Source organism: Strix uralensis, chromosome 1 (genome assembly GCF_047716275.1).
Source record: "Strix uralensis isolate ZFMK-TIS-50842 chromosome 1, bStrUra1, whole genome shotgun sequence".
Classification (NCBI taxonomy): Eukaryota; Metazoa; Chordata; class Aves; order Strigiformes; family Strigidae; genus Strix; species Strix uralensis.
Genome location: NC_133972.1, coordinates 19,141,878 through 19,169,673, shown reverse-complemented (window position 1 = coordinate 19,169,673; position 27,796 = coordinate 19,141,878). Strand labels below are relative to the sequence as shown.

Here is a 27,796-nt window from a genome sequence, read left to right as displayed (position 1 = left end):
TGTAGAGGCAATAAAGAAATTAGGGGAAGGAATGAAAGAACAGGCTCAGGCTACTCAAAGTCAGGTTATGGCAGCCCTTGCGCCTCTCCAGACTTCAGCAGCAACAGCAGTTAAAGTGCAAACACCTAAAAAGGGGCAGCTGCGGTGTTACCGATGCGGAGCTCCAGGGCATGTACGAAAGAGTTGTACAGCCAGAAATGTATGGTGTCAAACTTGCCGATCCAACTCCCATAATGAGGAGGCTTGCTGCAGACGGTCGGGAAACTCCACACGGAGCGCGTTCGCCGGCCGCCGCGCAACGACCAAAATTGCAGCCGCAGCGCAGTCCTTCAACCCGCCACCCGAGGAAGTCTCGGGTTGGACCTGGCAGCAGCAGTAGATGTTATTCTGTTAACAAATAATCCTCAAACAATATCTACGGATGTACGAGGACCTATCATCATTAATGGGAGAGCCATGGGAGCTTTATTATTAGGAAGATCATCGGCATCACAATGTGGACTATTTGTTTTACCGGGAGTTATTGATGCAGATTATGAAGGTGAAATCTATATTATGGCATATACACTGAATCCACCAGTAAAGATTGCACAGGGACAACGGATTGCACAGCTGGTGCCTCTGCCACAAGTGACTCAAACAATACGACCAATAACTGAAGAGAGTCGCGGAAATAAAGGCTTCGGATCCACAGGAAGCCTGACCCTGCTAACACTGAATCTGAGTACGAGACCCAGGAAGACTGTTCACCTGTCATTTCAAGGTAACGCAATAACTGTGGAAGGGTTGTTAGACACAGGCGCAGATTCCAGCATACTGTCGCCGCCTTCTTGGCCACAAGGCTGGCCGTTACAAGAGCATACCACTACCATCACTGGCGTGGGTGGTTTAACTTTAGCTAATCGAACGCCGCCCCTACAATTAACAATTGAAGGACAAACAGTCACAGCGGTGCTTGCTGTAGTGCAATTACCTCCAGGGGTAAATTGCTTAATTGGAAGAGATGTGTTAGCACAAATGGGAATAGTTTTGACAAACGATCACCATTTATTCTAATGGCCATTGCTTGGACTTTCCCGATCCCTATAACTTGGACATCTGACAATCCAATATGGGTAAAGCAGTGGCCACTAAAAAGGGAAAGTCTTGAGCAAGCACACTTGCTAGTACAAGAACAATATCAGCAAGGACATTTAAGATTATCTACTAGTCCTTGGAATACTCCGATATTTGTCATAAAAAAGAAATCAGGCAAATATCGACTTTTGCATGACCTTAGGGAAGTAAACAAACAAATGGAACCAATGGGGGCTTTACAACCAGGTATGCCGAATCCAGCTATGTTACCTTATGAATGGCCTATATTGATTGTGGACTTAAAAGATTGTTTCTTTACGATTCCGCTTCATAAAAAGGACATGCGCCGATTTGCTTTCACTTTACCGGCAATAAATAGAGAAGGGCCAGATCAACGGTTTGAATGGACAGTTTTACCACAAGGAATGAGAAATAGTCCAACTTTATGTCAGATTTTTGTAGATGCAGCCTTACAGCCGTTACGTCAAAAATGGACTAATGTTATAATTTATCACTATATGGATGATATATTATTTGCACAGAAAGAACCATTTACAGAAGCACAGATAAAAGAAATTGTAAACACCCTTGCAAAGCAAAGATTGGTAATTGCACCAGAAAAGATACAAAAAACAGCTCCATGGAAGTATTTGGGATTGTCTTTGATGAAACAAATAGTAACACCACAAAAATTGACAATTAATCCTGAAATTTCAACACTGCATGATGCTCAAAAGTTATTAGGAGATTTACAATGGCTAAAACCTATAGTGGGCATTCCAAACGAGCTTTTACAACAATTACGACCACTGTTAAAAGGAAATGATCCTGCACAGGTGGTGTCTTTATCAGCAGATCAGAAGCGAGTGCTACAACAGATTATGGATCGTATTACTTCTGGACAAGTGCGTCGGAGAGACGCTGAGCTCCCCCTGGACATACTTGTGTGGATGGGTTCACAGCATTTGCTCGGAGCTATTACGCAGTCTAAAAAGAAAACGGGGGAGACATGGGTGCTAGAATGGATCACGCCAGCATTACAACAATCAAAATCTCTACTTCAAAAAATTGAGGCACTAGCAAATTTAGTAAAGAAAGGTCGTGTGCGAGTTATTCAAATAAGTGGAAGAGAACCTCAATTCATATACTGTCCAATGCAGAAGGAAACCATGCAGTGGTACCTGGCAAATAGCACAGCATTGCAGGAAGCCATGTTAAATGGGCCAATGATGTTGTCAGCTGATCAATTATCTATGGAACCTTTGAGATGGTTAGGACAATTACATTGGATTGAACAGCCAAAAAGACAACAGGCGCCGATCCCGAATGCCATCACAGTTTATACAGATGCAGGAAAGAAATCTCAGACAGCAGCTATAACGTGGCAGGAAGATAATACATGGAAACACGAGATATTAAAAGCCACAGCACAAGACACACTACAAACTTTGGAACTGTTGGCAGTAGTTTGGGCGATGGTTAAGTTTAATGGGCCATTGAATATTGTAACTGACTCTATGTATGTAGCAGGAATAGTAGCAAGGATAGAAGATGCAGAAGTCAGGGAAGTACAAAATAAGCGTCTCTATGAGCTGTTCTTACAATTACAGAGGGCCATAAAAATAAGGGAACAATCGTATGCTGTAATCCATGTTAGGAGTCATAAATGGGATATAGGACTTGGGGAAGGTAATGCTCGAGCGGACAAATTGGTATCCACTGTTGTACATGTTCCCATGCCGAAAGACAAATTGGCAAAAGAAGCACATGACATATTTCACCAGAATGCAAAAGGGCTAAAAACACAATTTGGCATCACAATGGCGGAGGCAACGGCCATAGTAAAAACATGCCCTGTTTGTAGTTTTCACAATAAAGGGGTTGGTATTGGAATAGGAATCAATCCTAGAGGGACGAAATCTAATGAAGTATGGCAAATGGATGTGACTCACATACAAAGCTTTGGTAGACTTAAATATGTACATGTTACTATAGATACTTATAGCAAATATATATGGGCCTCCGCGCAGAGTGGGGAAAAGGCCATACAGGTAATCAGACACTTAACATGTTGTTTTGCAATAATGGGAGTCCCGAATACTATAAAGACAGACAATGGACCAGCATATGTTGGAAGTCGAATGCAGAGATTTCTAAACAAGTGGGGAGTGAAGCATGTAACAGGGATACCGCATTCTCCCACAGGACAGGCCATAGTTGAGAGAGCAAATGGTACCTTGAAACGTTATGTAGCAAAATATCAGGAAATACAGGATGTACAAGAAAGATTAGCAAAAACATTATTTGTAATGAATCACTTGTGTATATTTGGAGACGCAGAACAACCACCAGCTATGTTACATTATGAAAAGGCAAAAGTAAGTGAAGGAAGGAAAGAGATATGGGTAAATTATAAGGATCCAAAAGATGGATTGTGGAAAGGACCAGCTAAAGTAGTAATATGGGGAAGGGGATATCTTTGTGTTTCTACACCAACAGGCACCGTATGGGTTCCAGCGAGATGGGCGAAACCTGCCGCACCTCCCAATGACACCAGAGGAGAGACAAGCTCATCAACAGCGGCTGAAGATCCAGCCCGTTTTGACCCAACTTGAGGGTCTACTCGGACATTCACTTTACTGGGCAACATTGTCAGATGTATGGAGAATTATTGAGTGGTTAAATGGGAATGTAATAAGAAGTGGGCAAAATTGTTTAAACTGCAACAATCCAGATCATAACGGCCTCCATATTGGCACCAGGAGTTGGTGTTGCAAATGCCTTAACTACTTTGAATAAGTTAGGATGTTGGCTTAGCAAACAGACTAATGCTACTTCTTTAGCTTTAAGTGGTCTTTTAACTGATGTTGATAGTGTTAGACATGCTACTTTACAGAATAGGGCTGCAATTGATTTTTTGCTTTTAGCGCAAGGACATGGATGTGAAGATTTTGAAGGAATGTGTTGCATGAATTTGTCTGACCACTCAGAATCTATTTTCAAAAGCATACAGCAGCTAAAGGATGGTGTCAAACATTTAACAGAAGATGATGGATTAGATTGGTTAACAAGGATGTTTAAAGGTTGGGGACTTTCAGGATGGTTAATATCTCTGATCAAGTCTGTGGGGGTCATGATCTTGGTAATTATGACTGTGCTTTTGATGTTGCCATGTATTGTCAGTCTTCTGCAAAGGGCCCTGCAGAAGACTGCCTCTGCAATATTTTTAGCACAAGTGCAAAAAGAAAACGGGGGAGATGTGGAGCAGTTTGCTAACAACTGGCTACGTGAGAAAGGGCACAGCACCGAGGAACTGCTGACAACGGCAACGTGATGGGAGAATACCGAAAAGTATCAAAGAAGAACAAAGAACAGAAGCAGGACTATGTAGAAGGCCTTGCAGAAATCATAAGGGGAGAGATTGGTATTTAACCTTAGCAACCAAAGTATCTAACCTTAGCAACCTATAAGGAGCTTGCTTTTTGCAATATGTATGAACTAATTATTGTGGATATAAAAGAAGTGTGAGTACTAATAAAGTTGAGCCTTTGTGCATTAAATGATGGCTGGGCTCCCTCTGCGTTCTTTCAACAGGAACTAAGTCACTCTGGGCATTAACAACTCATGACAAAGAGCAAAGCTGAAATCAAGTAGTACGCACAAAATGGAGTGAAATAGTTTTAAAGTTACTCAGAAAAATTACACAGTCATTCATCATGAACCCATTTTGGTTTATTCATTGCATATTTTCAGTATATGTACAAAATCGTTTTGATTCAGGAAAAAAAGACAGTAAAGTCCTAACCGCTTTTGTCTCATGCCTTTTGGAATGACCACCAGAAGTTCTGGTCTGGATAAGCTAAGTATGTCATCATTAAACTCATTAAGAATTTTACTGAACTATATTCTCTAACCTAAAGAAGCATCTTTTTATTATACTTGTTCCACTGGAAGTGCAGACTTGCAGAGGTTTTTGATAGTGTTTACTATTGAAGAACATCATATAAAATAAAGAAGCTGCACTGAAACTGCCTAAGCTGGCAGCTAAAACACTCTGACAGAAGAAAGTCCTTTGTTTTGGGGGAAAAAAAGTGGTATGGAAAACAGGTACAGCCTCCGATCAAGGTCTTGCTTTCATGTGTCTGTATATATGATGTTTCAAACATCATCCCAGGGACCAACAGAAGAAACAGTCATTGACTGTTATTCCCCAAATAAATTCACACTAGTACAATGTGGTCAAGTATATAGAAAAGAAGAGGTTAAAGGTAAAAAGCCAAAGAAAATATTTTTCCTTAGGCCTTACTATTTAATTTCCCCTCCTTCCTACCCCACCCCCATTCAGGTATAAACCTTTACCCAACAATTACTAGACAGTAACATGCAGACCTAACTCCTCATTGAAATGGTGATGATCAGAAAAAAAAAATGAGGGAGGCACATCATGAGACCCAAGAAGAGGAGGTTCAGAAACTGGTTACCAAACAGATGACACAACTCCAGTCTTCATTCACTACTTGAATCTAAATTTTGCAAATGTGTTGATGGGGATGGGTGCAGGGAAAATCAACCTCTTCTTTTAAGGCCAATATTTTAAAATACCAAATTTATGAGTGAGATCCCTTTGCATTAAATATTTTGTGATATCCAAAACATACATATAGTTCATTCTAGCAGAGCGATTAAAGAGGCTGTGTCAGCCTTTTAACATTTGGCACATGAGCATTACCTCATTCTAGTGTTACTCTTCAAGATTTTTTTTATTCCTAATATACAAAAAAGTGGGTATTCATGAAGAAAGTGGTCTGGATAAAGAAGTTAGCAGTTTGCAAAGGAAACCCCAAAAACATAGCCTATGTTTTGGGGCTTTAACGTCCACATGGCAGGTGGGTTAAATATCTCATCTTTTGTAGTTCTTTCTAGTTTTGTAAGCCTGTTAAGGTTTTGAAAGTTCTTTTCCTACTTCATACAGGAAAAAAAAAGATTATTCAGGGGCACTCCCCCACTTCCCAGCAGGCCAGTGCAGAGTTTGTACTAATTCCAAAGCTAGAGTTTTCCAGTAAAAAAAATGTAGGAAGTGATTTAGTGTTGGCTATATAAATGCATTATTTCTGATCTGAATGCAAAGTCTGTCTTGCCACCTCATCGTTCTAATCCAAGCTGTTAGGGCATAGCACAATCTCAGCACTGAAAACTTCTGCAGCTCTGTGGAAATGTTACCTCATTCACACTGCTGCAGAATGAACATCCATCAACTTGAGATGATTTAACAGTGAGAAACAACATCTCTTCTAACTCCTTTAAGTGCTGTTACACTGCTTTTTTCTTCATATTACTTTCAGGAAATAAAATTAACGCTTCCGTAGGGGTTTTGTAAGTCATGCTTTTGTGAATAGCCCCAGAAAGTCTAAGAGACGAGACAAGAAAGTCACTGAAACTAGATTTTCTTAACATGCAGTAGATACATATAACAGCATTTAGTATGCCTGGGCAGGGCTTCAGAAGTACATTGGAAGCACGAGCAATTTATAAACCAGGACCAACACACATATGTGAAATGTGAATATTTTAGAGACACCTACACTTGATTTGAGATCATTCTTAAACCTATGCCTCTACAAAGAGATTCCCACTAGCTGGGATGCTTTTAATAGTTTATCTATATGGGAAAATAGCCACACTGTATTCTGGACCAGTCATGCTTTCTATCTGTATAAACGAACTTCACCTTTATCTTCTGTGAAATTTGGGGGCGAGCTTGCATCTGAAAAAAGATACTCTGTTCTGAACCAGTGTGGTCACAGACCTGCAGTCATAGCAGGTGAGTATGAGCATGAGCAGTTATCATTTGTCTTTCAAGATACTCCTTAGGTCACCGTGACTTCCACAAAAAATTTCCTCTTTTCATCCCCATCATCTCACAATTTGAAAGTAACAGAGAGTGAAGGCGGATTGCTAATTAGGTTCCATGACTAATTTCCTCACATTTTAAAGGCTAAAAAGTTGGATTCTGCCTAGGGGGAGAGAAACTGAGGAGAAAGAGCACAGGAAATGGCACCTCTTCCTCCAACCCCTGCTCCCCCCAGCTCCCTCCCCATTCCCCTCCCTGCATGCCCGAATCGGCTCCCTGGTGCCATGTCAGCCCCAGACTGGCAAAAGAGGGTGTGGGGGAAGAACGACCCTTGGAGACTGAGCAGCGAGGGAGGCCGGGGCAGGGTAACGGCCTGGGGATGCAGTTAGAACCATTGGGGGGGTGACAGGTGGGCAGCCACGGGGCGTCCCCAGGCGAGCAGCTGGTCCAGGGCAAGGGCAAGGTGTGTCTGTCGGTGTGGGTGGGCCCATCTTCTCCTGGATGGGCCCCCATCTGCTCCAGGGTGGGCCCATCTTCTTCTGGATGGGCCCCCATCTGCTCCAGGGTGGGCCCATCTTCTCCTGGATGGGCCCCCATCTGCTCCAGGGTGGGCCCATCTTCTCCTGGATGGGCCTCCAGCTGCTCCAGGGTGGGCCCCCATCTGCTCCCAGGAGGGTCCCCATCTCAGGGGTGAGCAGGCACCCAAGCTGTTGTGTGACGGCCTGCGTGTCATGGAGGCTGTGTGTCCAACCACTGAGTGCACGAGCAGCTGAGCATCCTGGTTATGGGAACATGTATAACCTGCTGCCCCTGAGCTGGCCTGTGGCCACACGTTTGGTCACTTATCCATATTTCTCTGTGTGTGAGTGCACGCACACGTGTGCAGAAAGGGGACTTTCCACAAGAGTGTCTATCTGAAAAGAATGTGCATATTTGATGTCAGTTTAACAGTGTATCTGAGTGTGCACCCAGGTCTATTTTTATATGTGTATAGTCCAAGGAAACAGTTTTTGTTGTAAAGTGTTTGGTAAGAGGTGTAGTATTTGCACATACTTGACAAAGTGTGAATAGCAAAATGCTTTGTATCAAGGTTAGAGAAGCGTGTTGCCTGGATCATAGATACATGGAGAAAATGTGCTTGTCTGTTCATGTTTTATCAGTATAATACTGACCGTATTGCTGAGAGAATGTGCTATACGAAAATTTTATTAAAGAGTATAGATTTCACAGGTCTGTCTATACAGCTCCTGTGACAGATTAACATGTATATTTTCACACGGTAACGTGTCTGTTCTGCAGTGTTTTCATCTCCATCTGGGAATGTATGACTGCACATTTTTAATTGGGGAGCATGTGGGAAGTATAGTCTATTGTCATGTATGTGGCATATGTTTTGCAGATCTAGTCTTGCAATGCATTGATTGTTATTGCTCAGTGACAGTAGGTGACAATGCACAACATGTTCTTTTGCCTAAGATTTCCTACTAAAATCACATATTTTCATCTGTCAGTTTCCTATAGTGTCAATAGTTAGCATCATCTCCTCAGAGTCTTTAAAGGACTGAAATTAATGCCATACTAACTGTCTCGTTGCCTGGTTTAAATGATTTGAAGAAAGTCTGCGTTTAAAATTTTGTTCCTTGATAATATTTTTAGATTAAATGTGAAACAAGCATCAGGGCAAGAGTTCTCATGTTGGCCATTATGCCTCAATCTGTGATCTGAAGGCAGCAGCTCCAGTGGGAATGCCAGGATAGTTCAAACTAGACGTATTTGCTGGTTGACTTGTCAGATATCAGTGCCAGTGGAGTTCACATTCATGGTGGCACTTTCATCTTCCCCAAGACAAAGACTACCATCTTAACCAGGAACTTTAGAAAGCTCCACTGAAGCCGCTGATGCAGTGATAACATTTATTGTTCAGTCAAGCTCAATTTGGAAGCTGAAGTCAAACTTCATCCACATATGTAACTTAACTGAGATAGTTTTCCTGCTTAGTTCATAGTTAATTATCTATTAAAAAAAAAAAAAACATGAAGGACATTTTTTATTAATGATATTAATGATGAATGCATCAGGTTTTGGTTGGGAGTTTAGTTATGGGACACATTGTAAGTCATTGTTTTTCATGTATCCCAGAAGCTACGAAACTTGATTTGATGTCATTAGAGTTGAAGCTCTTTAATCAATATTTTTTTGAAATGGTCCACTGTTACAGCAGCTGTCATCCCATCTGAGGTCCCTTTGGCCATTCTGAACAGAGTAATTATAAGCTTGAAAAATTGTTGAGGCTAAAAAATTTTGAAGGCCCTAACAGATTAAGAAACTAAAACCAGATGAACTAAAACTTGTATTCTGTTTCCTGTGCTGTGTGGGTTTTGCAAATAAGTTGTATATTGCTCCACAGAATTCTGATGTGAGGTGTTAACTGTCATAGTTGTAGGGGCTTCAGTCAAGTTAATGTTTAAGGGAATCAGAAACAGTACTCTGTTGAAAACCATATAAATCAGTTCTGCGTGTCACATGTTCTTTTAAAATCCTGTTAAATGTACTTTGTATATTGATATGTTTTCTATAATCACAGGGAAATGGAAGGCAAGAAGAAAGAAATACAGCTCCAGGTATAAATCCTAATTACTTGAACAATTCTAGAGATTAATAGATTTTTTTTCTGCCTTTTTAAGGTGCTAAAATGTCAATTCATTTTATTTCAGGCCATAATAACCAATCAAAACCAGTGGGATGAAATGTTGCTGACAAAAGGTGTAGTAGGTACTGTCACTATTTCCTGTTTAATCTCTCATGAAGACATGTACAGTTTTTCATATTTATATCATCTTTAATAGACACTTGTCATAAATCTAGAAGACTAGGGCCCTATTATCATTTAAAGAAAGGTTATATTAAAATATTTATAAATTTATATGTTGTGTTTATGAATATACACTGTCTTCTATGATAAATACTTGTCAGAAATCATGTTACCCATTATTCTATCCACTGTTATACACCAATGTTTAGAAAATACCTTTCCAATATGGTATACTGTATGGTAGGGGGCTGGACACTTCTGTGGAAGTTTTTCCCTAAAATCTTGTACGACTCAATTAAAACTGTACAGTTGTCCTTAAGAATTAAGTGGTCAGCATTCTTAGGAGTGCATGTTCTATGATGTATATTATCCTCAGTTTTCAGTTCATTCAGTCCAATAACAATGTCTCCTAGGTCTCCTACGAATTGTATTTGGGTAGAAGGAACAAATCTGTAATGGGATCATATCTACAGAGGAGTAGTAATGGGAAATAGATTATCTGCATAGGCTCAGGGAGGTAAAAATCCTGTAGAATAAAGATCTGCATAAGAATGAAAAGCAACAGGGGGAAAAGAAAAAGAACAATTAAAAGGAAAAGGAATATGAAAGAAATGCAACTGCTTGGATTAATCATCTCAATTGTATTGTGAAGTATGTTGTTGATGTCAGAAGTCACTAAAATAAAAGAAGAAACTGTGATGTGTCCACTGAATACATTGATGTATTCATGATGCCTTCATTGACTAGGACTGAAAGATGCATGTGAACACCTTCCCAGTACTGTTCCAACACACTCATAAATATGTCTCATTTCGTAAGTTCCACAAGTCAGCTGTTTGTAATTCCAAACTATTACATTTTAGTAATAGATGTGTATCAAGCTTGGTGCGGTCCTTGCAAAGCTGTGGCAAACTTATTCAGAAAACTGAAGAATGAGTTTAGTGAAGATGATGTGTTGCATTTTGCAGTGGTAAGGATGTAAATTCTGTATGGAACTTTATTTACATTTTATTTTAAATATGTCTTTTTATCTGTCTGCATATACAGAGCTTTCATTTTGCTGTCCTGACAACCAAATGATCATAATTTTGGCCTGGTTGCCTCTTGTTCTGCATATCTCCTCATAAGACTTTGTTTAGAGTTAGATTGGAAATGGTGATAAAAATGAAAGCAGCTATAATAGAAAGGGAGTTGATATCCCACAACTTTTGTTTTATGATGCGACTGCAGAAACATTCAAAAGCCAGACTATATGATTTTTAGTTTTAAGTCTCTACATTATGGATTATCACATTTAAAATACTTATGTCCCTGAAAAATGTTGTTACACCTTTTTCAAATATCCCCTTGTATTTCATTTTTATAGAACAAAAAGAGGGAATTGAAAAATAAATTATCACAAAACTGTAGAAGTAAAACTATTTGTCTACACTAGTAGTATAAAATAGGAGGTATATATCATACTCAAAGTAGATAATTTGTTTCACAGATTCAGTTCCTCCCATATGTTGACCAAGCTCATCCTTTTCCATGTTACTGGAAACTTTCAATTGCCAGATCAAAGCATTTTTGTAGAAAATACATGTATTGTTTATACACAAAAAATCAGGCAGTTATGTTCAGAAGTAATCTCAAGTGCTTTCATACAGTTGACCACGTCACAGAGAACGTGATCCAGTGGATAATCTCTTCCATCAAGATTGCACGGGCTGCTTCCTCATTTATGTGTGCTATTATAACCTACATGGGAAACAGTATTAGGTTAAGGTGTTTTTCCGTGATAAACTGTTGTAATATAAAGAGATGCCAATCCCATGTTACCAAACCAGTTCTTTCTTCATCACCAGCAAGTGCCATAAGGAATTCTAGTTGTATCTAAGACTGCAGTTTGAGTGCTTAACACCAAAGTATATAAGACTGCAGTTTTCTTGCAGGCAAAAATGTTTATATATATGAATATGTATACACATGCAAGTAAATAATCTTTTTCATCTGACTTCAGGCAGAGGCTGACAGCATTCCAACTCTGCAACCATTTAGGAATAAATGTGAACCTGTATTTCTTTTTTGTGTGGTAAGTATATCACATCAGTTTCTTTGTGCTGCCTACTTTTGTCTTAATTTTTCAGTAGATTAAAAAGAAATGTAAACTCACATCTTTACATTTTACAGTACGTAAGATTATATCATCAGATGTTGTTTACTTGAGGCTGTTTCCAGTGCCTAAATCTGTGGTTCTCAAGCACATTTTTGTTGTAGCTGCTGCACATACAGTCACAGAAGACTTGTGGTAGCCACAGTTTTGCTAGTTAGCGAGAAATCTATGTAAATTTTCCAGGGTTGATTCACATAAAGTGCCTACATGTGGCTACACTGAAATGGTTATTTTATGCACACTTTCCCTCAGGGAATAAGAGTTTACATTTCCTGCCACTTTAAGGTTTTTAAGATAAAAAATTAAAATTTCATTTTTCACACCTGAGCAACTGTAACAATTAATCATACATTTATTATCTCTCACTGACGGACACAGACTGTTCTCCTAGGACTCCACTGTAGAACACTGCTCATATAGGAGGCGGTGGGTTTTTTGACTTGAGGGTCCTAGGATTTGAATCCCCACAACTAAGGGCCAAGAACAATACTTTCAGGACACTTTCAGGTTTGAATCTGAATGCTGCCAAATGAAGTTAGCAGTACCTTTGATCATTAGTAGTTGGCTTTGCTATGGTGTTCCTGAATGTAGTAGAGCACACACTGAAACATAATGCAAATAAAAAGATAAAAAACTCCATGCTATAGAAATTAAGAGCTAGTGAATTCCATATTTGCATTTACTTCTGACTGTACTATTAATGGTGAGCCTAGAAATAAACATGGAAAATTAAGTAGAGAAGGAAGGGAGGAAGTAAAAGCAAGAAAGGTTCATTCTGAGCTAGTAGAGGCAGCAGTAGCTTTGATATTCACCTCAGTGGGCATAGCAAGTGGTCCTGTTACTGGAAAAAGTAGCAAGATATAGCATGTTCCAAAACTGAAGTAAATATGTAAACTAAGTGACAAGAACTCAGTGAGAGTGTTATTTTCTCTTTTACAGAATGGCAAAATTACTGCAATAGTAAGAGGTGTAAATGGTCCTCTTATAAGTAAGAAAATAACAGAGCTAGTACAGGAAGAGAGGGAAATTGCAGCTGGAAAGAAGGAACGCACAGAGGTACTCACAAAACAGATACTTAAGTATAAATGAGTATTTTTATTACACTTATATGGTTTCTCTCAATGGCTGTGATAGTGGTTTAGGTAATGCTTAATTTTTTCTTGCATTTTTTTCTTAACAGTAAAGTGACATATGTGAGGGTTTGGGTTTTTTTAGAAATTTCTAATAAATGGTACTTTATAAACATTTAAGAAATTTACAGATTAGCCTATTAATGCAAGACATTGAGAGATGGACAAAATGTCACTAGCACATAAAGGTTTTAGTAATCTTTTTTTCTTTCAGGACTGGATAATTTTCATATATAACTTAGTAACAGTACATCATATGAAACAAATAAAGACATGGGAAACAGTCATGTGTCATTGCTTGTTCTGAGTGAAAATGCAGATCAAAAAACACTTACAGTAAAAGGAAACATTTAACAAACTGTAGCTCAGTTAAGGAAAGGCTAACTCAAGGTCTTTCTTAGAACTGCTCGTCTTCCAGGGTTACAAATATGTTCTTACATTAAGATACAAGTGTTGTAAAGATTGGACAGCTGTGTTTGGTGACTTTAGCTTCGCACTGGTGATGGACTTTTACTCTATTTGCAATTACCTTAGGTAGATGAACTTGTTTTCCTAGAAGAGAAATCATCAGAAGAGACTGTTGAGGAGACTGTACCTGAGGGTAAATATATTTATTTTAGAAATGTTAGCAGAAAGAAAAAGAACAAATGTCTTTTAGTTATTTGATTAAGAATTGGGTATGTCCAGCACTGACAGACCTTCCTTTATTTCAGTTAGTAATATGAGAGGCTATGACTGATGATATCAAACTGAGGAGAAGCTTTCTTCTGTAAGGAATTAAGATAGCAGGCTATCATCATTACTATTTTCACCGTCCCTTTGGGAACCTTCAGACTTCAGGTTCCTAGCACGTAGTAGCAATGCTATGTGCCAGAGAATTTTCCTGTGTAAAACTAGTACCTGAAAGTCACTGCCACACAGTCCCTGTGTTAGCTAGGCACTTTTGTTGAAGTGGTGTTTGTTAACCCTTGGATGTTCTACCAGAACACCAAGATGAGGGCAACCTGAGAGGATTGGAAGAGTTAATCTGTGAAGGAATTTCATACCTTGTATCTCACATTATTTTTAATTAACTCTTTCAGTAGATTAGATTTAAGAGCTAAAGAACAGACTTACACAGAGCATAAATCCACCAAGGCTCCAAAAAGACTGAAAAATAAGCATCATCGTGTTTGTGAGTCTCATGTCTATGATTTATCTTAGGCTTATCATGAGCTGGGACCTACATCTTTTCTATTCTTGTTGTTATCTGTAGTTACTGAAGGTTTCTACTGTTTTGTATATACACAGAATGCCATTCAGTAATGCTGAGGTAGAATAACCTCCTCCATCCTCTCCTTCTTCTTGATCTTGCCTTTCTTTTTCCCTGTGAGAGGCATTAGATCCCAGTCACAGATTAAATCATGTCCCTTCTCCTTCCTCTTCATGCCTTCTTCATTGTATTGTTCAAGTGGCATACTCCTGACCTTAGCTTGAGCCTATTTTTTTTCTCATAACCTCTCTGAGACCTAGTAGTACAGTATTACAAATCCTTTAGCAATTATATGCAGACTTTACACTAATCCACAGAACCTAAATATGTGACAAAATCAGGGAACAGAGTTTTCAGCTTGGGTTCAGCTTCAGGTTAGGTGATCCCTCAGAAGCCGTAACACACTAATGTTTTGTGGTAATATTTTCACTACCACATGCAGGTGCCTGTGAGTGTTTTCCAGTGTTGGAAACAAGTAGTAGTCTGGCATTTCTGTTAGAGCTATGATTAAGTTCTTCTGTAGTGTTTGGGATCTGATTGAATTACATTGTAATGCTTAACTGTAAACCTCAGATTCTGCAAAGATGATGTAGTTCATATTCTTTTCTGACCACTGTCATTTTGCAGGGATCTGTATGCTATGGGTGTTGTAACAGTATGTCTACAACCAGGAACAGCTCTTGTTTTAAACATTAGATTGTGTTAGCAAGCACGTGTTACTTCAACAGTTATTTATTGCAAATGACTTCAGCACCCCCAATGCTAAGGAAACAAACATCTGCTATGACAAGAAATGTATATCTTACTGGAAATCTCCAATATTCATACAGACTTTCACTTATTAATTCCTTTCACATTTCTAGTCTTGTACATACAGAGCTCCTTAGACAAAGTGTCTATCTTAAACCGCAGTTTTTCCACCACACCTGGCTGCATGTGAACCATTTTTCCAAGATATTACCCAAAATACCAGTGGTTCATCAGAAATGTAGATTCTAGGGATGGCTAAGGATGGTCCTGCACTCAAAACATACTTTAAGTGCTGGAGTCACTTATTTTTTGGAACCACTGTTTGGCCATCTCAATACTAAAATGGAGAATTATTTAGAGAAACCCAGTTGTAAGTAATGGAAAATTGGGTTTATTTTGATAAACATATTCATTGACAGATGATTTTTTCCCCTTTCCAGTAGTCAGATATTCTATTGGAATTATAAAACCTGATGATGTCTTAGAGGGACGCGTAGAAGAAATTAAACAAAAGGTAAGACAGAATTTGAAAAGATTCATTCATCCTATTTAGTTAAGAGGCATAGTAGCAAGATGTAAGAATAAGTAGATCTTAATTTATGCCCAGGCTTTAGAACAAGATCTCTTAATGCTTCTCTGATAAGGATGATACAAGCATGATAATTTTGACCTGAAATAATTTGGTGGTCAGATTGATACTATTGCTTTAATATTTTATGTCAGTAGATAAGGTATGACATTGATTCATGATGTGTCAATGAAGACACATGAAATCTCCAAACAGAAAAGTGTCTTATTTTCCTCATATTGCAATAGAAATGAAAACTGGAGATTGCAGTGGTGAAGTTAATTCTTTGCACAGCATCTTAAAGAATTGTAGGCACGCATAAATCATTTTAAGAGTTCCTTGTGGAAGAGAGTGTGTGCACAGACACATATGACAATATACATGTGTAAATGGTGAGGCTAATTCATGTGCACCAGTAATTGTACACCAATATTTGTCAGTAGTGCAATATTTGTTCCTGCAGTGGAGAATGTGATTCCAGCAAGTATGCAAGGGTGCATCCAAGGGGTTAGTATTTGTTTAAGCCATCACACAGTGAAAGAAAAATTCTTTTGCCTTCCAGAATAGGATACGTTAATAACGCTCATTTCAATTACAGGAATTTCTCACTGTTTCTGTCACAAAAAATGCCTCATAACACTATAGATCAAGATAAAATCATGCTAATCTTAAAAAGTGCTATGATAAGGCCAGTAACCTTTCTGGAAAGAAAATCAGAGCGTTGTATAGGTTGTTTCTGCAATTACTCTACCTTGGCCAGAAAGGAAGGAAGCTCAATAAAGTCAAAAAAAGCAGACAGTGCTTGAAAGCAATTTAGCTGTAGCTGAGCAGCTGCTAGTCAGCTCTGCCTTTGCACTGCTTTAGGAGGTGTGTACCCATACAGTTTCCACACTCAGCCTTGGCGAGGAAGTCTGGAAGCACTCAGCAGCATCATAGGGGCTTTTAAAGAGCACAGTGCTGGTAAGCAGATTAATATTGGCCTATGGTCAGTATTGTGGCTGAGTAGCTCCTTTCTTTTTTAAATATCAGTATATGGTATAGACCTCATACCAGTGGACTATTTTGATACAGGTCATGTAAGTGTGCATTTCTTACACATACTTGAATTTAGTGTAGTAATGTAACTTAAAATAGATAATGATAAAATAGATTTTATTTTTGGTTTTTTGCTGTTTCTAGAGCCAAGTAGTTTAGCCTAATCCAACAATTGTTGACAAATACACATTTGTATGACTACTATGACAATAATATAGTTTATAATAACATTTTTAGAAGTGGTTGCATGTTAAACACAATGGTTAAATTGAGTTTATTCAACGTTAAATAAAAGGTATTATTAACTACTGAATGAATACATACATTGAACTGCACTATATTTTTCACAAACATTGACTTAGTGGGCATTGTAATCCTGAATTTAGTGAAGCACTTTGAAAATATATAACATAGCAGTTATATTTGGAATATTTCAGATAATTTTAAGCTTAAGATAGCTTCTAAAATCAATCAACCTTTAGATTTACAAAAACATATGATTTTATATATATCCATTTTCAAATGCCACTGAGTAGTAACTGACTAATTGCAGATTAGAGATGCAGGATTTGTCATTGAAGCAGCAGAGGAGAAAACGCTAACTGAAGAGCAAATCAGAGTGTTCTATGCCCAGAAAAAAGAACAGGTAAAAACGAACTAAAAACCTAAACAAAAGGAACAGGTAAAACTTATAATTGTAGCTATATGTGTTTACAAATCTTCATATTGTAAATTTTTAGTACAGAAATTAAGAACAGAATTAATGTAAATATAGGGCATAGAAAAAAGGAGATGTTATCTCTCTTTTTTTTCTTACTGACTCATACAAATATGGCTTGGTAGCACTCTAACATTCTAACTAAATTAAACTGAACTTGAATTAAATCCCAAAAGATTTTGTAGTTCTTTCTGCTATCAGAATGTATATGACCCTTAGTCATGGCCCTAAACATAGGCTGTTAGGTGCTGAAATGTAGCACAAAACCAAAATCCAGTGTCACTTACATGACAGTATGTATCTATTTGTCACATACTCTGCCAGCCAGAAAATAAGTGCTAGGATATGTTACATTTTTTCTTCTTTACAGTTTTATCACAGGGTACTACTGGGAATAAACAGGTGCACAGGCAGAAAGAGAAAGCATCTCCATTGTGAAGTTTATTTTTCTGGTCCTATCCTATGTTAGGGGACAACAAAGAGCTAAGGACAAGAGGGAATGGCCTCAAGCTGCGCCAGGGCAGGGTTAGACTGGCTATTAGGAAGTATTTCTTTCCAGAAGGGGTTGTTGGGCGTTGGAATGGCCTGCCCAGGGCAGTGGTGGAGTCCCCATCCCTGGAGGGGTGTAAGAGTCGGGTTGACCCAGCGCTGAGGGATCTGGTGGAGTTGAGAACGGTCAGTGTGAGGTTAATGGTTGGACTGGATGATCTTCAAGGTCTTTTCCAACCTAGATGATTCTGTGATTCTGTGACAGACAGGAAGTTCAAGAATACAATTAACTTATGCTGGTCACTACTAAATGGCAGTGGTGTGGCAAACTAGTACCTGGATATTCTCAAGTGCTTTGGCAGTAAGATAGCTAAAGTTAACTCTACAGAAAGATCTGAATCACAAAAAATTAAGCTGATTAACAAATATTTATACCTTCTCCTATTTCAGACGTGCATAAAATAGACTGAGGCTGGAATTATATGCAGATGACTAGTTTGTTTGATATTATTAGAGGGACCAATGGAAGGAATCAATGAAAGGGTTGGCATAATCAAAAGAAGAAGCTGGGAAAGTGTTCCTGTGGCACTCTAAATGAATGAGAGTTAGACAAGATGGTCCCTACTGAAGCCAGAGGGCAAAAAGAAATCTGATAGTAATCACCAGATGGCTGCACTATGGTTTAGAAAGGAAGTAATAGGGAGAGCTTGTAAGGAATCATGAAGATCTTGGTTTTGGCAAACCTGGGATTTTAGCTGAGACAGAGACAGTTTTGAAATAGAGATAAATATAAGTCATCTTCATGGGAATGGCAGCCAAATTTGAGATTAGTTAGTTGTAGAGGGAGATGCGGGAGGAACAAAGACAGAGAAGAAACATGCAGTGTTTGATATATGGCAGCACCACTACACCACAGCAGTTCCTAGACAACATTAGGACAGGAAGAATAACAAAACTCCTACAAACTATCAGAAGCAGTCCAGAGGGCCCTATGCATATTGAGAATTATTTGCCGTTCTTTAAGTGTAATGTTAAGCTGAAAATAATGATGGTAAAGTGACAATATAAAATATATGTTCCTTTGTGCTCAGTGAGCAAAGCTATTCCTGATTTGATACTCCGCAAGCTTGCTGAAAGTCCAAAGACTGCATATTACAACAGAATGGAGATTCAAGGCAATAAACCTTCAGCTGTAACTGGAAACAAAAGTTGTTTCTTTTTAACGATGAAGCTGGGTGATCCAGGACAGCCAAATCTAATAGCCACATCTATTTCTTCTGATGTGTGCTTTTGAAGCTACAACAGTATAAATATTCCCTTTATGCATTGTAGTAAATGTTTTTGTACTTGCATTCATTCTCTTTTGAGTTTGTTCATCTTGTGAAATGGGTTAAGTAAGAGTATGCATAGATATGAAGATAATTGAAAGAGAAAAGCAATGAATTGAAAGCATATATGTGAATATTTCATCCTTGTATTATTAAAGGAAAAATGTATCATATGTAATCAGATGAGAGTGACTGGTAAAGAAAAGATTTAGTCAAATATTTAAAAGCAGAGCAGATATTTGAGGAAATTCACAATATTGAAGAAAAAGGTGACATGTAAGGAAGAAAAGATTAAAAACTCACAACAGCTTCAGAAGTTATTTTCTGATGAAAATAAAGGTTGAAACTGAAGGAGTGAAAAGAATGTAGCAAAGATAATGAAGGAAAAGCCTACAAATGTCTTGCAAATATGTCAGTGATCTATATTTACAGCCAGCTATGTAGGGTTTAGTTTCAAAAATTATGCATGGAATTGTAGTGCAGTTTGTTATGTTACACTATATGTGCTACTGCAAGCATAGTGTTTGATCACATTGAGTTTCTAGACCATTTTCTTCACTCTTATTATTTGCATTTTAACCTGGAAGAACATGTGGTACTTGCTTAATGTAGTTGTATCACTTCCTTTATCTCAATTAATTTTGTTTTAGACATTTTATAATGTTGTTTTCTCAAATGATTGATCAAAAAACTTCTCAAACAATTTGTCAGGGTTTTGAGTAATGCATGTAAATGCCATTTTAGAACAGGAATTATGAGTTACTTTGGAAAGGATGGTCGTCTCATTTTTGATGATAAACTCAGACTTCTTGTAATTCATAGGGGGGAAATTATGTTTTTTAGAGTGATTTTGATGATTTTGTTCAATTCATGATGAGTGGACCATGCCACGTTTTGGTAATCATTAAAAGAGAAGCAACTGATGCTATTCCTCACTGGAAAGAACTATGTGAATCGAGTGAGAGTGTGCCTGATAAGCCTGAGGCTGAGCAGCCAGACAGGTAACTACCAGTGAAAATGTGTATATGTGATTCAGTTACAGTATTCAGAGCACACCATAAACCAAGGCACATTCTTACAGATGCTCATGTGCCTGTGTGCACAGGTTCCAGGGAGCAGGCAGAGTTTTTCACCCGGTCCTTCACAGGACCACCACTAGACATGCAATCACTGTTCCCGTGGGAACATAGAAACTCCATGCTTCCTAGGTAAGGATGAGAAGCAAAGGGCACCAATCTCTTGTTGCTTCTGAACTATCCTTGAATGGGTTGTCAGACCAACAGGAACAGTGCTACACTCCAAAGCTGATGTAGTCCATGCAATTCCACTTCACACTAGTTCACCCAGACGAAGTGCCTGCCCACATTGCCCACTGAGGGTTGCACTCCTGCCCATGTTTACCCCTGTCTCTCCTGGGAAGCTGTGATGTGGCCCAAGGGAGACTAGGGGACACCTGAAGCATGCTGTGCTCCCCGGGATCACACTGTAAAAGTCAGCAAACAAGTGGGAGGGGTTTGGGTTTTGTTTACCCCTCCCCCCTTACTCCACCCCCCCAAGAGGCCTAAAATTGTAAGGAATAACTGTTCACAACCATCTTGAAATGTCTGTTTTTCTCCTATGCCAAGCATTTGTAAAGAATTTTAAAGATGATGATAGTTCACACAGCATCAGACAACAGTGTTCACAAAAATTCAATTGTTGGATCAAGTTTTATATTTAGACAAGAGATTTACTTAAAGCAACATGAATTTAAATACTTTGTTCCAGAAAAGAACTTGTCATAATAATTGATAATTTTGTTGATGCCTGCTGCATTCCTTCCTGCATTAATCTAGTACAAGTGGGGAATATTGCATTTTCTGTAAGTTGTGAAGAGTGACTGTATTTACATAGATAAATAAACCTTAGAAATACAGGCAAATGAGCAGTATCTCTGTTAAAGACAATTCTGTAGTGCTATAGTTTTTATGATCATGCTGTACATGAACTGAGCACAGTCCTTTTATTGATCATTCATTATACACTGTACACTTGTCAGTAGTAATTCTGTCTAGTGAAACAGAGAGACTATTTTGAATAAGCTAGAGGGGAATTAGAAAAGCGGCATGACTGAGATTTCCTTTCATATCACATGACAAGGCACTTTTTGAGAAGATTAATAATTCTCTTCTCAGAAACATTGCTTTAGTCATGAATCTGAATTTACCAAAGCTTAGTTTGGCATTTTATTCTTATGTTTACCTAAACTTTAAGAAAATACATCTTCAAGAAGTCAACTGTTAACACAATGCATGCAGTGACTTAAATACTGTATTACTTTGTGTTTCGTTAGTTTGGAAGAAACTGTGGAAACTGAGAGTATATTTAATCTATGTGACATGCAAGACAGTGTAGAAGATGCCAGCAGACAACTTGCCTTCTTTTTCCCAAATTTTGGTATACAGAAGACAGACCAAAAAGTTGAAAAGACTTTGGCCTTAATTAGACCTTCTCTCTTAAAGGAAAGACGATGTAAGTGTTTAATAACTACATTTTCTATCTAGGGTATATAAAATGTCTCCTATTTTGAATTTTAAAAATTCTAACTCTGTTAATGAAGTGTTCATAGGTTACATTGCCTCCCCATCATTAAGTTGATAGTAATCTTTGTCAGGAAAAAAGTTACATGGTTAATGTTTTTGATATATTAAGAAAGTAAACATCAATGCTATTTTGTTTCTTTGGTTGATTTTTCAAGAATGTATTTAGATTGTATATTTTGATGGAATGTTTCTAGAAGATCTCACAGAGAATATAGCATTTTCAAAGTATAGTGTAGGGGATCATAATTCTCACCATAATAAAGTAGCTGATATTATTCTTGAATGGCAGGTCCAAGGTAGATCAATGGCAAGGTGAAAAAGATCTGACCCAGAATGTTCTATGCTGCATAAGGCAGTGCTGCACAAGGGCAGGTCTATACAGACAATGTTTTTACAGATTCAGCCAAAAAATCTACCCCATTAGCATGAAGTTCCATCCAAACAAGTTTACTTTTCTTCTCAGCCATATATTTGCATTTCTTCCTAGATTCTAGATAGCATTTTTATTTCTAACTTGAGAATCGCTGTACTTGAAATAACCTATACACAGAGATATGAAAGACCACAATTTTGACCTCTCTCTGTGTATTTATTTCCTTGGTTGTTATCTAGTATGTTGCTTAGAGCAGTGGTTCTGCTGTCCATGTGTAGGTAATCATACAGTCATTTTGACTTGTGCCACATACCGCTTACTTACGTACGTGGCCGTGTAAGACTTAGTTAAATGAATATCCACCTATTCAAAATCCTTAAATCTTCTTTTGGTGATAGTAACACATACCGTATTTCTCAGTCAGGAATTCCTGATAAGGTTTCTGAAGTGAGAGAAAGCCTTAAGAAGGTGAGCATCAGCTTTCTGATCAGCCAGACAACTACTGAAGCCCTCTAGCAGTTGCTTTAAATTAGTTTTCTGTTCCTCAGTTAGAAAATTAATTCACCTGTAAAAAATTAATACTATGATTGAAAAGTCCATGTCATTTCTTCACAAGTGTGCAAATCAATGAATGGATGGCAATTTAACTTTATTTCAATATATTAAACAGATTCTATCATGCAAAGAATAAAGGATGATGGCTTCAAAATAGCAATGCAGAAAGAAATAATCCTAACTGAAGAACAAACACGTGAATTTTACAAAGAGCATGAAAATCAAGACTACTTCCCAGTCCTTCTAGAGCAAATGACCAGGTACATTGAATGAAAAATGGGATTGTGGATCTATAAATAAGACTGAAATTTTCACAAGATACCCATGTTTCTGAGAGTTTAGTAAAACTCAAAACAGGATCAGACAACAGCAGATAATGAGATAATTCACAAGTGTAGCAGAAAAATAAATGATTTTTTAAAAAATTACTAGCTACTCCATATCTCCGTATGTATGATGTCAAAGTCAGGAGCCATTTCCACTGATTTGGGTGAAACCAGCTGAGCTCTGCTCTGGAAGGCTGCATTTAGGTTGTCTGTCGGAGAGCTCTGAAATCTTCATCCAGGATGTGTGCTGGATTCCTTGGGGAGGAAAAACAAATCCTGTTTGCCTTCATATGAAGTTGGGATATGACTGGGACAAAAACTTAGGGGCTGATCAGCATTTTTATATCTAATAATAAAGACATAGCCCAATTCTACAACATTCTTGCTGTTGTGTTAACATTCGGTAACTTTGAAATTTAACATCATGTTTAGGCCCCATAAGGTTTTATCAGACTGTAGCTGTTTAAACAGAGATCGCTTTTAAGATCCTCCAGTACCAGGGCTTGTTTTCCCAGCCTGGACTATATATAACTAAATTACTCTTACAAATCACAGAGTTTTATATCTTCTTTTAATGTCAGATTTCCCATTTTTACAGTGGTCCAACTCTTGTACTTGCTCTAACACGAGAAAATGCTGTAGCACACTGGAGAGATTTGTTAGGCCCAAAGGTTGTTGAAGAGGCTAAGAAGGAAAATCCAAACAGGTAATACAGTAATAAACCATCATCCACAGCTTCCAATTTTGCATTCCTCATTTCAATGAATACCTCATTCTAATTGGTGTGACTACAGTGCCATCATCTGGAAACTGACACATATTTCTGCAGTTTGTTAAGCTTTCCTTGGAAGTGTATTACACATAGAAACCATAGGGGTTTTTGAGAAATGATGGCAGCTAAACATAATGAAAATCTGAGTTTAAAAAAGGGTATTGAAGTAAAAGGAGATCTCTTGAGTCAAAGAAAAAATATTGGTAATATCTCATTCTTTTTTTTTTTTTCCTTGAAATAGCAGCATTATTTTTTAGAACAAATGTTTATTTTCTCAGCTTAATAAAAACTTTGCATGATTAGAATATTTTATTTGTGACTAGGTTTCTCCTACACATTTTATAAATGGACATCTTAGTCATACCTGCTTATTGTATTGTTCTAAGAAACTGCTGTGGTATCATCTTACCTGTTGTTGACAGAAGTGCTGTTCCATTAAGAAAGAACTGGTATTATCTTGGAAATATAACAAGAGAAAGTTGGGAGGGTTCATATTTCAGGTGTTTAATTAAAAAGTTGATTGTTCTTTTTGTAGACAATGAAAGTTTCTACTCCTACAGAGAGATCATCATGCACTTAAGTTGCCAGATCAACATTAATTTATATTCACTGGGTTAAGGCTAGTCATCGTTGAATCTCCAAATGGCTATTCCTTTAAGTAACTTCACTCTTTTAATGACTCTTAGTTTACGTGCAAAGTATGCAGTTGGCAACATACCTATTGGTCAGCTGCATGGTAGTTCTACACCCGATGATGCTGAGAAGGAATTACAGTTCTTCTTCCCTCGGGAGCACACTTTGGCATTAATCAAACCTGATGCTGCTAAGAAGCATAAAGGTAAGGGATCTAGGAAGTATGGGCTATGTCTAATGATGTAATCTCTACAAAATAGTAGCAATGTACACTGCAGTAAATCATGTCAGATGCATTCTTTTTATTCTCTGAAATATTTTTTCCATGCAGAGAAGTACTTTCACAAGGCTTGCATAATTCCTATTGAGGTCTCAAATGTGACTTTTCTTTTGTTTAAGCTGCCTATAGCTCTTTCTTCACAAGAATGGTGGTAAATTGAAGACAGTTCTTAGCTAAATTAAACTGTTTGAAAGCCAGGTATTTGTGCAAACTCGCTGCCCAGCATCCATCTAAGTCAAAGGAGAGAAAGACTTTCCAAATTCATGTTACTTATTTCAGACAGTTATCTCTACTGACTCACATGGGGTCATTGCTCATTTAGATGAATTCCCATCCTTGGTTTAACTTGCCATTTAGACAAAGGGAATGAGGAGGAAAGGTCAAAGGAAAGAGAACACTATGTACAATTTGGTATCTTACCTTAAAGATTTTTGGTGCCCCTTTTTTTAAACCCTATATCCAGAGCCTTTTCTTTGCATTCTTCTCTTCTCTCCTAAGAAATTTCAGTAGTCTTTCTAAAGCTAATTCATCATTGGCTTTTGTGAGTCTTTCTTCCCCTCTTGTAACAATCCAGACTGATTTTAGCAGGCCACCTGGTGTGTGATAGAGCATTACAACTACAGTCCACATTCTGTCCGATGTGAGAAACAACAGTGAATGCTACTGGTATAGTTTATAACAGTCTGGATTTGTCACCTACGTAGAGATGGTTTCGTGCAATGACAATGGTTTCTGTATAATTTAGAGGACTGTTGAAGTGTTTGTCATATTGCCCATGATTGTTTGATATTGTAAATAGAATTTTAATAGGTATTGGTGGTTTTTAAAAAAAAAATCATCCAGTAATTTCTGCAACTTTGGGTGGTTTTTTGCATCTAAACTATGTCAATCAGGAATAAGTTTGCCTGATATTCTCCTAGATGACATTATGCAAAAAGTTAAAGATGCTGGATTTGCCATCTCAAAGATTAAGGAAGAAGCTTTAACTCGTGAAATGGCTACACAGTTTTATAAGGATCATGAAGGAAAACCCTTTTTTAACCAGTTAGTGACTTGTATGACTGAGTAAGTGTCTTGTTATACAATACTGAGGTATGTAACTGTATGTCAAACTTTGAATTTATAGTACCAATAAAACATGCCACACCCAAAGTGGGGTAAGGATTTTACACTCTGGCATTCTTTCTGGCAAGTTTAGTAGCTTCTAACACGGAGTGTTCTTCCTTTAAAGGAAGATTTAAAATTCTTTCCAAACTTATGGATAGTGGTGATTATTTTGGATTTTTTTCTCAAAAAATGAAATAATTTCTAATGGAATCCTTGTTCTTCCCATGTAGGACAAATATCTTCTCATAATATTGCTAGCATATCTGTTGATAAAATAATATGTATTGTCTTGCTTCAGAAATTACTGAGTGAGACTCTTTTTAGGACAAAATGTCTAAATGCAAATACCTGATCATCATAATCTTTTGGGCTTTCAAATACAGGATATTGTCTTAAACAAAACACTCAGAAACCAATTTTAAAATTTAAAGAGTTTAACAAAATTCAGATAGCGTAATGCTCATCATAAGCCTTCACGGTACCTCTGAAGTCAAAGCTACGTCTGTGTCTCAGAATAGTGTAAGAGCTTCCTTGTATTATTGATTTTACAGGGGCCCATCGGTGATAATGGTCTTAACAAAGGAAAATGCTGTGGAAGACTGGAGACAACTGATGGGTCCAACTGATCCAGAAATGGCAAAAGCGACCTCTCCTGAATCGATTCGAGCTCAGTTTGCACAAAATATTTTGTCTAATGCTGTTCATGGATCATCTGATAGAGAACACGCACTGAGCAGCATTGAGTGCATATTTGGTGAGATTGATATAGATTGAACAATTAAGACACAATCTCTGGAAATTGATATTCATGTCATTAGATGCATTTGTCTACCCAACCACCTATATTTAAGACTATATATACACACATATTTTCCTTCATACTCCTTCAATTTTTTTATCAGTTTTTTTGTTATCAGCTTTGCCATATTGGAAAGCACATCAATGTAACAAGTAATACCTTCTAGAAGTTTGATGTTAGTAATGATTACCTCCTAGAAGTTTGATGTTAGTAATGATTACCTCCTAGAAGTTTGATGTTAGTAATGATTTCTTTATGTATGTTTAGTAGATAGTTTTTCTTTTATCACTTAAAAAAATGTATACTTTTCCAATAGTTCCAGGAGTCTAAGGTGTTTTGTATATAACTATCTTAAAAGAACAGGGTCAAGGAAGGTCATTAAAACACTATTGATGACACATCCACTGTGATGTGAATCTAGTCCTCCAGTTCAGGCAGCCTACAAAAGAGAAATGCTGAAAGGTAGTGGAGGCACTGCTACAACATTGGCAGGGAGCAGCAGGAACTGTGGGAATGGTCCACAAGGGAGAAGGAGCCAAGAGCCAAGCATGACCGCAGCACAGGCTGTGCCCTCACCAGCAGAGTCCAGCCCCACAGCACCCAAGCAGAACTGGGTAGCCACATCCATCAACAGTCCCAGACAGAACAGGCAATGAACCAGGTCCAGGACCTGTTCAAGGGTCCAGACAGGAACAACAGGCAAGAGGGCCAGAGACCAGTATTCCTGCAACACAGCTCAGGCAAGGATTAAGCCCAAGTGTGAGCTTAAATGGGGCTCCTGGGTGTGTATCCCCGGTGAAATTGCTCAGGGCTATTAAGGCCTATTGCTTCCCTCAGAGCTCTGAAAAACATTTGCATTCTTTATTTATCCTGTCTCTAAACATTTTCTAATGATTGCTGTCACAGATAGGATAACAAACCAGAAGGTCCTTTCCAGTCCATTTACTCAATTCAAGTATATGAGATGAAGTAAAATCTAAAGTCAGCTCTTACATAACAGCTATTCTTGATGTACACCTCCTTGCCAGACTAGTGAATTTGTATCCTGTCTCAGTCTAACTTGGCAGGGTTTCATGAAGAACACTAATATTCTTCTATAGCTGATATATTCTCACTTTTGTCGTCCGAGTCTGTTGAAGGTTGAGATACTAAAGAATGTCATTCAATTAAAGCAATTTACTTACAGCATTGATTGTAAGTGCAA

The 27,796-nt window shown here is 37.9% G+C and overlaps 1 protein-coding gene across 1 annotated transcript; it reads left to right on the top strand.

The window, feature by feature from the left end:
• The first annotated feature begins 9,516 nt into the window (after nucleotides 1–9,516).
• NME8 (NME/NM23 family member 8) lies at nucleotides 9,517–26,567 on the top strand. Its single transcript, XM_074891358.1, has 15 exons — nucleotides 9,517–9,549; nucleotides 9,643–9,700; nucleotides 10,604–10,710; nucleotides 11,743–11,814; nucleotides 12,835–12,951; nucleotides 13,560–13,626; nucleotides 15,468–15,541; nucleotides 17,184–17,276; nucleotides 20,009–20,166; nucleotides 21,498–21,676; nucleotides 22,791–22,935; nucleotides 23,600–23,707; nucleotides 24,460–24,611; nucleotides 25,607–25,751; nucleotides 26,345–26,567. Exons 1-15 carry the CDS (start codon nucleotides 9,517–9,519, stop codon nucleotides 26,565–26,567), a joined length of 1,731 nt encoding a protein of 576 aa, XP_074747459.1.
• The last annotated feature ends 1,229 nt before the right edge of the window (nucleotides 26,568–27,796 follow it).

What these genes read in the sequence shown, in the direction of transcription:
- NME8 (XM_074891358.1), top strand. Translation starts at nt 9,517, where the DNA reads ATGGAAGGCAAGAAGAAAGAAATACAGCTCCAG. An exon ending in TGAGGAGACTGTACCTGAGG is followed by an intron (nt 13,627 to 15,467) that starts GTAAATATATTT and finishes TCCCCTTTCCAG; the next exon opens with TAGTCAGATATTCTATTGGA. An exon ending in AAGAAGGAAAATCCAAACAG is followed by an intron (nt 23,708 to 24,459) that starts GTAATACAGTAA and finishes AATGACTCTTAG; the next exon opens with TTTACGTGCAAAGTATGCAG.